Below are 12,673 nucleotides of genomic sequence, written 5' to 3'. Positions count from 1 at the left end.
CACAATGAAGATTAAGATGATCCACACCCTAACCCGCTTTCTTGCACATATAATACCAACTGATACAACCAACCTTTCGCTTTCTAAGGTTTTCCGCCGTCAAGATCACCCCTCGAGTTACAAGCCAAAAGAAAAAACACGCCTTACTCGGTAGCTTTTGTATCCAAACAGTGTTACAACGGAATACATCCACCTCTCTAACAAAAAGTTTCTCATAATAAGACTTAACTTGACTGAGAGCATACCATTCTTCCCCACATCCCACTACAAAGCATCTGGGTTACCCACTCTTATGACTTGTTTATCGAGTACATCCAACAATCTTTGAGACTCGGTCACCTCCCAGTCATGGAAATCCCTCCTAAATCTCAAATCCCAAAAAATCTCTCCACCTTGTGTCCCCACTAAGCTAATAAATGCATTACAATCCATTGCATTACTAATACCATGGATATTTAGGTATTAGTTATACACACCTTAATACCACATAGTGTATAACCAATGTTTGTGTTAGTTATACATAGGTTGAAAAAGTGTACCAAACGAGGTATTAATAATACACAAAGCTAATGCATGCATTATGTAAGTATAACAACAATGACGGAGTTGTTTTGTCGTCCATATAGATCCTTTATTTGCGTTACATTTTGTTCTTAGCAAAGTCATCAGTGTTTCCAAGAGACTAAGTCTTTGGGACAAATCCTTTATTTGCATTACATTTTGTTCTTAGCAAAGTCATCAATGTTTCCAAGAGACTAAGTCTTTGGGACAATTTCCCTCAATGCGATTTTAGTTCTCCCTCATCCCTTTTTTATCATCTTCAATCACCATAGTACTGCACTATCCGTACATGTTTAAACCATCAACTTGCAAGTACCCTTCTAAATTTGTGGTGGGAAACAGTAGGTTCACCCTACTTACAAACACAAAATTCAATGTAGTCGACTATATAATCAATCATTGGCATAGCACTAACTGATCTAAATCAAAATCAAAATTCATAGGATCATTTGGCCATAGATTTTGTAAACACTTTTTGGGAAATCATTTAGCGTTTTCAGTTAAATATTCCAAGTTCCAAAAAGCACAGTGAAATGCACCCACAAGAAGTTAAAGATCATACGTCAATCACGTAAAGCTTCAGCAATCAACAAGTATAGTATTAAAATCATGCCCAGTACTCAAGTTTCTACTTTCTATAAGTACTTACTCTTTTCGCCTCCAAGTACTGAGCTTTCCATCAAGATGAGCACAGTACAAAACCTCAATATTTGAATCAGGCAACACATCCATAAACTTCCCACACCCTCGTGGCAACCCAGCTGAAAACAACGCCGTCTCATACTGCAAATCAAAAACAACCAAATCCCTCGGAAACACAACGAAAATCAAATGCCTCCAGTGCGGCGAAAAAGCGAATTTCACAATGTACGTCGGAAATGCAACTGAAGCCGGAGCTCCATTACCTCCACTACTCGAATCCCTCTCTAATTTCTGCAATTCAGCAGTATCTGTCCGAATTTGCACCTTCTTGATCACAACATCATTCTCATTATCTCCTAAAGCCGTCACTGATAGCAAAAACCCTTTCAACCCTAACACACAAAAACAACGTGAATCAAACGGATCACGACGTATGCACGAGAAATACTCCGGCGACGCATCGTATTTCCAAAAACACCGTCCGGTCGTAGTATTATACAACGATAGCAACGACGGTCCAGATACCGCAGCTAAAATCCACGAATCCGGTCCGTCTTTTACCCAGCACAAATCCTGAATCCCGTTTCTCGATCCCGAACCCGAACCGGTATCGAAAAAAACCGCGCCGGTTTGAGATTTGGACCGGAAATCGAGTAAACAAATTCTACCTTGTCGATCACCGACGGCAAGAAGGAGATGAATTTGGGGTATATCAATTAAATGTGGTAACGGCTGTGGGGACCACTTGAGGGAAGTGATGAAGGGTGATAGGCTGTGGGGACCACCATCTGACGGTGGAGGGAGGGGGATGGTGGTGATGAGTTGCATGGAATGAGTTTCGACGACGGAGATAGAGCTACCGGAGGCGTAAGCGAAGAGGCCGGCGGGAGAAATATCGGCGGATCCACCGTTGGAACGGGATGGTGGGCCAGGTAACATACAGTCCCATGATGATTCGTTAGGTGGTTTTTGAATTTGTATCGACATGATTGGGAAAATGTGAAGGGTCGGAGGAATTGGTAGCTGAGATTTTAGGAAGTGAAGAAGAAGATGATGGAGGGGGACATGGTAGCACGCTGAAGTGTCTAGGGCCTTTCACGTAGAAGTGTGAAAAAAAGTTTTAAAATGAAGGCTAGCTTACTCAAATTTAATTTTAATAATTGAGTGTATGTAACATTTATTTTATTAATTATTGAGAAAGTAATAAAAATTTAAAAATAATTTATAATTTTTTTAATTTATATTTTGATCTAATATAACTAGAAATAAAGGGAAAAAAGACATACTTCTCTCTTCTCATTTATTGGAGGCTTTTTTCTTTTCGCAATTTTTGTTGTTCATTGTTGTTGTTGTTTTATTCATATTCTTCATTATCATCATCTTGTTCTTCACTATCATCTCTTCTTGTTCATCATCATCTTCTTGTTGAACATTGTTATTGTTACTGCTACTGTTGCTACTTGATCAAATTTTTTAGGTTAAATTTTATTCGTATATCACTTGGGCATAACTTATAAGTGATTTTAGTAAGTAAAATTATAATATTTAGTTGAATTTCTCATCTGGGTGTATCTGCTATTACTTTTTTTTTTAACAATGGATAAAACATGTAACGTGAATCCAATAGATGAGTAATCTGTTGCAACATATATGACTAATCTGTTGCACAGATGAGTAATCTGTTGCACAAATGAGTAATCTGTTGTAACATATATGACTAATATGTCACAACAGATGAGTAATTTATTGCAACATATATGACTAATTTGTTGCAACAGATTACTCATCTGTTGGATTCGTATTATAGTGTTGTAACATGAATCCAACATATGGGTCATCTATTGCAACGGATTAATCATATGTTGCAACAGATTACTCACTTATCACAACAAATGACTCATATGTTAGATTCATGTTGCAGATTCTATCCATTGTAGAAGTAGCAGATATACCAAATAAAAAATTCAACAAAAATCATAATTATACTTAGAAAATCACCTATAAAGTAATGTCCAAGTGATATACGAATAAAATTTGACCAAAATTTTTTTTAAAAATTTCAATAGGGGCACAACGAATAAGTGAACACATGAAAAATTTCACAAAATAGATAAAGAAGACAAAAATAGTATATCATGCATCAAATGCAAAAAAATCGAGAGGACAAACGTTTGAGTTCTCCTGAAAAAATTTAAGTTTTCTAGTATTTTAATTGCTTTCTAATGGATGACCCATCTGGTATAACAGATTTTCTATCTGTTTAATAATTTCCAACAGATGAATCATCTGTTGCAACATGTTAGTTATCTATTGATTCAAATTAAGCAATTATTAGTAATAACTAAATTGATTTACCTAAAATTAAAGACAAGTCTTTAAGACAATGGGATAAACACTTGAGTTCTCCTAAAAATATTTGAGTTTCTTAGTATTTTAATTATTTTCCAACAGATGACCTATTTGTTGCAACAAGTTAGTCATCTGTTGTAATAAATGCTTATAACAGGTTAGTCATTTGTTGATTCAAATTAAGCAATTATTATTAATAATTAAATTGATTTAATTAAAATTGAAGATGACATTAAACAAGGGGGAAAACATTTGAGCTCTCCTAAAAACGTTTGAGCTTTAGTATTTTAAATTATTTTTCAACACATATTTTATCTATTTAATAATTTCCAACAGATGAGTCATATGTTGCAACAACTTAGTCATCTATTGTAACAGATGTCTATATCTATTTGATAATTTTCAATAGACGAATTAGTTGTTGCATCAAGTAAATCATTTGTTGCAACAGATGTCTATATCTGTTTGGTCATTTTCAACAAATATTTTTATTTGTTTGCTCATTTCCAACAGATTACTCATCTGTTGTAACATGTTAGTCATCTATTAATTCAAATTAAGTTATTATTAGTAATAACTAAATTGATTACTAAAATAAAATTTGAATTAATAAGTTTAATTATAGTTTCAATTAACCTCATGGTAATTACACGATCAACTAAGTATGTTCATCCTAAGTCGAGTGGTCAATTGACCAATTTTATTTGAAATGAATCAAACTAAGTCATCATTAGAAATAACTATATTGATTTAACTAAAATTAAAGATGAATTAGTAACTTCAATTACGATTTTAATTAATATCATAGTAATTACATGATCAATTAAGTATTTCGTACTGAGTGGAATGATTAATTGACCAATTTTATTTGAAATAATTCAAATTAAATCATTATTAGAAATAACTATATTAATTTAACTAAAATTAAAGATGAATTAGTAAGTTCAATTACGATTTCAATTAATCTCATAGTAATTACATGATCAATTACGTGTTTCATCCTTAGTAGAATAATTAATTGACCAATTTTATTTGAAATGATTCAAATTAAGCCATCATTAGTAATAACTATGTTGATTTAACTAAAATTAAACATGAATTGATGAGTTCACTTACAATTTCAATTAATCTCATAGTAATTACATGATTAACTAAGTGTATTCGTCCCGAGTAGAGTGATCAATTGACAAGTTTTATTTGAAATGATTCAAATTAAGTCATTATTAGTAATAACTAAATTGATTTAATTAAAATTAAAGATAAACTTACAATTTCAATTAATCTCACAGTAATTAAATGATCAACTAGGTGTATTCGTCATTAGTAGAGTGATCAATTAACCAATTTTATTTGAAATGAATCAAATTAGGTCATTATTCATAATAACTAAATTGATATATAACTAAAATTAAAGATGAATTGATAAGTTCACTTACAATTTCAATTAATCTCATAGTAATTACATGATGAATTATGTGTATTCGTCTTGAGGAAAGTAATCAATCGACTAATTTTATTTGAAATGATTCAAATTAAGTCATTATTAGTAATAACTAAATTGATTTTAAATAAATTCAAGATGAATTGATAAGTCCACTTACAATTTCAATTAATGTATTCATCCTTAATAGAATGATCAATTGATAAATTATATTTGAAATGATTCAAATTAAGAAATTATTAGTAATAACTAGATTGATTTAACTAAAATTAAAGACAAGACCTTAGACATGGGGACAAACATTAGAGTTCTTTTAAAAACATCTGAGTTTTAGTATTTTAAATTATTTCCCAACATATATCCTATATGTTTGATAATTTTCAACAGATGAATCATATATTCCAATAACTTAGTCATCTGTTGCAATAGATGTCTATATTTGTTTGATAATTTTCAATAGATGAGTCATTTATTGCAATTGGTTAGTCATTTGTTGCAACATATGTCTATATTTGTTTGGTTATTTTCAACAGATGTCTTTATCTGTTTGGTCATTTTCAACATATTTCTTTATCTGTTTAGTCATTTCCAACAGATATCTTATCTATTTGGTCATTTTCAACAGATTACTAATCTTTTGCAATATGTTAGTCATCTATTAATTCATATTAAGCCATTATATTAGTAATAATTAAATTAATTAACTAGAATTAAACATGAATTAATAAGTTCAATTACAGTTTCAAAAAATCTCATGGTAATTGCATGACCAACTGAGTGTGTTCGTCCTGAGTAGAGTAATCAATTGACCAATTTTATTTGAAATGATTCAAACCAAGCCATAATTAGAAATAACTATATTGATTTAACTAAAATTAAAGATAAATTAACAAGTTTCCTTATAATTTCAATTAATTTTATAGTAATTACATGATCAACTAAATGTTTCGTCTTAAGTAGAATGATCAATTGACCAATTTTAATTGTAATTATTAAAATTAAGCAATTATTAGTAATAATTAAATTGATTTAACTAAAATTAATGATGAATTGATAATTTTAATTATGATTTCAATTAATCTCATAGTAATTACATGATCATCTAAGTGTATTCATCTTGAGTAAAGTGTTAATTGATCAATTTTTTTTAAAATGATTCAAATTAAGACATTATTAGTAATAACTACATTGATTTAACTAAAATTAAAGATGAATTGATAAGTTTAATTACGATTTTAATTATTCTCATATTTATTACATAATCATTTTAGTGTGTTCGTTCTGAGTAGAGTGATCAATTGATAAATTTTATTTAGAATGATTCAAATCAAGTCATTATTACTAATAGCTAAATTGATTTAATAATTACAATTTTAATTGATCTCATAGTAATTACATGATCATTTAAGTATATAACCTATTGTAACAGATTTAACCTGTTGCAACAGATGAGTCATCTGTTGAAAATTATCAAATAGATATATACATATGTTGCAATAGATTGGTCATCTGTTGTAACAAATGTCTTTATCTATTGGTCATTTCCAATAGATGACCAATCTGTTGCTACATATGACTTTATCGGTTTGTCATTTCCAACAGATTCCTAATCAGTTGCAATAAATTACTAATCTATTGCAGAAATGTCTTTATCTGTTTGGTCATTTTCAACAGATTACTCATTCTTTTCAACATGTTAGTCATCTATTGATTTATATTAAGCATTATATTAGTAATAACTAAATTGATTTAACTAGAATTAAACATGAATTAATAAGTTCAATTACAGTTTCAATTAATCTCATGGTAATTACATGATCAACTAAGTGTGTTCGTCCTGAGTAGAGTGATCAATTGACCAATTTTATTTGACATGATTCAAACCAAGTCATAATTATAAATAACTATATTGATTTAACTAAAATTAAAGATGAATTAGTAAGTTCACTGACAATTTCAATTAATTTTATAGTAATTACATGATCAACTAAGTGTTTCATCTAAAGTAGAATGATCAATTGACCAATTTTATTTGAAATAGTTAAAATTAAGCAATTATTAGTAATAGTTAAATTGATTTAACTAAAATTAAAGATGAATTAAAAATTTTAATTACGATTTTAATTAATCTCATAGTAATTACATGATCATCTAAGTGTATTCGTCTTGAGTAAAGTGTTAATTGACCAATTTTATTTGAAATGATTCAAATTAAGACATTATTAGCAATAACTACATTGATTTAACTAAAATTAAAGATGAATTGATAAGTTCAATTACGATTTTAATTATTCTCATATTAATTACACAATAATCTTATTGTGTTCATTCTGGGTAGAGTGATCAATTGAATAATTTTATTTAAAATGATTCAAATTAAGCCATTATTAGTAATAGCTAAATTGATTTAATAATTATAATTTCAATTAATCTCATAATAATTACATGATTATTTAAGTGTATAACCTATTGCAACAGATTTAACCTGTTGCAACAGATGAGTCATCTGTTGAAAATTATCAAACAAATATACACATATATTACAACAGATTGGTCATCTGTTGTAACAAATGTCTTTATCTATTGGTCATTTCCAACAGATGACCAATCTGTTGCAACTTATGACTTTACTGTTTTCCATTTCCAATAAATTACTAATCTGTTGCAATAGATGACTAATTTGTTGCAACAAATGTCTTTATCTGTTTGGTCATTTTCAACATATTACTAATTTGTTGCGACAGACGATCAATCTGTTGCAATAGATGTCTTTATCTACTTGGCCATTTCTAATAGATTACTCATCTGTTGCAACAGATGAGCCATCTGTTATCAAACTATCTTTAATTTTGTTGTAATAGTAAATAATCTTGTGTTGTTATTTAATTTTAGTCTATGACCTTGCTCTCAACCAAACACATTCTTTCTTGTAATTGATTTTTTCCACTCTCGAATGCAAAAAAACCTACACATCTCAACATCTTAAAAAATAGACAGAATGAAAAAAATAAGAATAAACTCAGTCAATCAAATATATATTTTCTCATTCATTACATAAAAAATATTTACAATATTAGGTAGACCCGATAAAATATATTACATATGATAAACAAAATATATAACCTTATTATTATTATTATTATTATTATTATTATTGTCAATCTGAAATTCATTGGGTAGCAGACCCTGCAGTCTTCGAATCTTACGAAGCACCCTTGCTCTCGCGCCGCCCAACTCTCACTCGAGTTCATGAACTAGCCTTTCCAGTTCCTACATAGTGTCAAGTAGAATCGCCGTGTACCAAATCAGATCAGTCATATCTAGAATATGCATGAATGAATAACGTAAAACACTAAACCACATATACTACCAACTGATAGTTTAACAAAAAAAATGTGAAACTTAACTAGAAAATAGATGCATGTTAATAATTTTCATATTAGAACAAGAAAATAAAACATACCTCAACGGATGAACAAGAAATTTATTTTTGAAAAAGAAGTGATTGAAGATATAATGACGGTTTTATGCAAGACAAGATGCAAAAGATAGAGCTGAGGAGACCTATTTATAAAAGATTGAATGAGTGAGTAGTACAGTGTGTTAGGCAAAAAATCAAGACCGTTCACCTCTTTTTTAATAATTATATCTCTTAATTAAATCAAACTTGGTGACTTTTTCATTATTTAAATTTAAAAAATAGATTTAAATATAAAAAAGTGAAAAGTCATAACTTTTCACCTTTTTAGTATTTTAGTTATTTAAATTAAATAGCTACAAAATAGTGTTTATCATTTTTTTTTCATATTATTTATTTACGAATTATTTTTTAATTAAATGACCGAAAAGTCATGACCCTTGAGTTTTTCCAACAGATGATCTATTTGTTGCAACATATGGTCCATCTGTTACAATATATGACCCTCCTGTTGCAACATATGACTCATCTTTTGGAGTAACTGATTCATTTTTACAACATATGGTTCATCTGTTGCAACAGATTGTTCATTTGTTACAGCAGATTGTTCATGTATTGAAAAAATAAATCAATAGTAAGATTTATTCAATAGAAACAATAACAAATCATCATTTATCAATTCACCATTTTTACCACGAGATTAATTGAAATCGTAATTGAACTTACTAATTCATCTTTAATTTTAGTTAAATTAATATAGTTATTTCTAATGATGGCTTAGTTTGAATCATTTCCAATAAAATTGATCAATTGATTACTCTACTTAGGATGAACATACTTAGTTGATCGTGTAATTATCATGAGATTAATTGAAAGTGTAATTGAACTCATTAATTCATATTTTATTTTAGTTAAATCAATTAAGTTATTATTAATAATGACTTAATTTGAATCAATAGATGACTAACATGTTGCAATAGATGAGTAATCTATTGGAAATGACCAAACAGTTAAAGACATCCGTTGAAAATGACCAAACCAATATAGACATCTGTTGCAACAGATGACTAACCTGCTGTAATAGCTAACTCATCTATTGAAAATTATCAAACAAATATAGACATCTGTTGCAACAGATGACTAAATTATTGCAACATATGACTCATCTGTTAAAAATTATTAAATAGACAAGATATATATTGAAAAGCAATTTAAAATACTAAAGCTGAAATATTTTTAGAAGAACTCAAACATTTGTCCCCTTGTCTAAGGTCTTGTATTAAAGACGTGTCTTCAATTTTAATTAAATTAATTTAGTTATTATTATTAATTGCTTGATTTAAATCAACAAATGACTAACCAGTTATAAACATCTGTTGCAATAAATGACTAACTTGTTGTAATAAATAGGTCATCTGTTGGAAAATAATTAAATTACTAGGGAACGCTAACTTTTCTAGGAGAACTCAAATTTTTGTCCCATTGTCTTAAAGACGTCTTTAATTTTAGCTAAATCAATTTAGTTATTACTAATAATTGCTTAATTTGAATCAACAGATGACTAACATATTGCATCAGATGATTCACTTGTTTGAAATTATCAAACAAATAGAAAATTTGTTGTAACAGATGAGTCATCTGTTAAAAAATAATTAAAATACTAGGGAACTTAAATGTTTTTAGGAGAACTCAAACATCTGTCCCCTTGATACTTTTGCATTTGATGTATGATATACTATTTTTGTCTTCTTTACCTGTTTCATGAAATTTTTCATGTATTTTACTTATTCCTTGTGCCCCGTTAAAATTTTTGAAAATTTTTAGGTCAAATTTTATTCGTATATCACTTGGACATTACTTCATAGGTGATTTTGCAAGTAAAATTATGATTTTTGTTGAATTTCTTATTTGGTGTATCTGCTAGTGCTAGAATGGATAGAACCTGCAACATAAATCCAAGAGTCATCTGTTGCAATAAGTGAGTAATTTATTGCAATATATGACTAATCTGTTGCAATATATGACTAATATGTTGCAACTGATGATCCATATATTGGATTCATGTTACAATACTATTATACGAATCCAATAATAGGTAATCTGTTGTAATACATGAATAATCTGTTGCAATATATGACACATCTGTTGCAACAGATTACCCATATTTTGTTGTAATATATGAATCATCTATTGCAATAGATTAGTCATATATATTGCAACATATTATTCGTCTGTTGCAACAAATTAGTCCTATATGTTGCAACATATTACTCATCTGTTGCAATAAATTAGTCATATATGTTGCAACAGATTACTCATCTGTTGCAATAGATTAGTCATATATGTTGTAACAAATTACTCATCTGTACAATAGATTAGTCATATATATTGCAACAGATTACTCATCTATTGAATTCACATTACATGTTTTATCCATTGTTAAAAAAACAACAGTAACAGATACATCCATATAAGAAATTCAACTAAAATAAAAAAAACGATGAAGAACTCGAAGTTGTTATCATCGGAGAATGTTGTCACGTCTACTAATGGTTGAAAGTAAAAAAGAAACGGGCAAGAACTCAACTATTTATCTCCAGAGGTTGAAGTTGTATAAGATTGAAGGGAGAAATTTGAAAAGTTGTTGGTTGAGAGAAGTTAGAGAGAGAAACTATCGAGAGAAAGAGAGAAGAGAGATTAATTTGCGGAGAGAGAGAAGTTTTTTGGGTGTTGGTTGATTTGTATTTTTGAAAAGATTAAAAAGTTTGAAAAATATTAATCAAGTCCACAATTAACCTAATCTAGTTTCTTAATTATGTTAGACCCTTTAAGTTGGTCAATGTCACCAATCCTTCATTCAAGACTTAAATGACACCTTTCTTTCAATTTACTCAAGTGTCTTCATACTTAATAATAATAATAATAATAATAATATAATATAATATAATATAGCATAAGTTATTTAAATAAGAATCAAGTCATCCAATAATATTAAGGTCGCAATACATAGACTTGCATAAATAATTTTGATTCAGGCTTCATGCCATTTAAAAGGCTTGTTAGCCAGGAGAGCATTAAAGGCCTGTGTGTTTTGGACTCGTTTTGAATTAAAGCTATGACTATGAGTTTATGCTTTGCTTGTAAATGTTCCTGGAATATCATCGAAGCGATCCAGTCCTTATTTGGTATCAGAGCCATGGCATACTTTTAGCAATAGATGTCATATGTTCAATACATCCTTCATTATGAATATCATGAGGAAATAAACTACTGCTAAAAACAGTAGAAAAGAAAAATATGATATGCCGCAACAATTGGATCTACTTAATAAGTGAACGATCCCAAGAGTTCAACCCAAAATGATATACCAAATGGGTACTTTTGAAAAATTGGGTCTCAAACAAATAGTTAAAACAACTGAAGAGACTCTTACTATTGATAATGATCATGCTACTTTCAGATTATTATCTGAAAATAATTTAGCTCCATACAGAGAATGTTATAGATTCATGCATATTGGTTTAATTCAAGTTGCTTTTAAATCACTCACTTTGAGAGGTCTACCTGAGAGCTTTATAGAAACTCTACGAGATGGTAGAAATCAAGACCGAAAAAAGTCTCTTATAGGGACTGTTTAAACAAGCTTGGCCTATGGCCCTGTTTATTTTAATGCATATCCTAATTTGCAGATATCTCTGAATGGTGAGAATTCATTGAATGCTTCAATATTAAGCTTTAAATTGCATGGTTATAATTATATGCCAGGTACTAAGGTTATATATATCAGTTATAGAATTTACTATAAACATCTTTATACTTTAAATCCTATGAGTAAAATGATGGATTTCAAGAATGAAACCATTCTGATAGAAACCAACTTTGGTGGTCTAAAGTTATCACTAAACGATCAATTAAATAGGATGAAATTAATTTCCCTAAAGAATGGATTCTTGACGATGCAGCTCCCCAGAATGAATCGAATAGCAAAATTACAAAGGTAGAACAGACGACCGATGGTACTGTTAAAATCAGATTTTCTGATTCCTTACCTCTAGTAAATAGGGCTGATAATTTGTGTTTTGCATCTGCATCAAAATTAACCAGATCAACATCTTTCATATAGTTCTCCTATTGATCATATTGTCAACTTTCCATCTAGGGCTTCTACTTCATAAATTAGAGAAAGTTCTAGAATGAATAATATCAGAACTAACAGAGATAATATTGCTAGTATTGTTTCTAATATGGAACCAACTAAATCC

The 12,673-nt window shown here is 29.3% G+C and overlaps 1 protein-coding gene across 2 annotated transcripts in view; it reads right to left on the bottom strand.

Annotated features, from left to right (window-relative positions):
• LOC107877751 (WD repeat-containing protein 11) overlaps positions 1 to 2,332 on the bottom strand; it is a 28,481-nt gene extending 26,149 nt beyond the window's left edge. The window contains exon 1 of one of the 2 annotated variants that reach the window (XM_016724456.2): positions 1,211 to 2,332. In XM_016724456.2, the coding sequence (XP_016579942.1) occupies positions 1,211 to 2,190 (980 nt within the window). In that variant the 5' untranslated portion in view covers positions 2,191 to 2,332. The remainder of the gene's footprint in view (positions 1 to 1,210) is intronic. The other variant, XM_016724454.2, reaches the window with a different exon arrangement.
• Positions 2,333 to 12,673: the final 10,341 nt, after the last annotated feature.

This window comes from Capsicum annuum, chromosome 7, assembly GCF_002878395.1.
Source record: "Capsicum annuum cultivar UCD-10X-F1 chromosome 7, UCD10Xv1.1, whole genome shotgun sequence".
NCBI lineage: Eukaryota > Viridiplantae > Streptophyta > Magnoliopsida > Solanales > Solanaceae > Capsicum > Capsicum annuum.
This window is presented reverse-complemented; position numbering and strand designations above follow the sequence as displayed.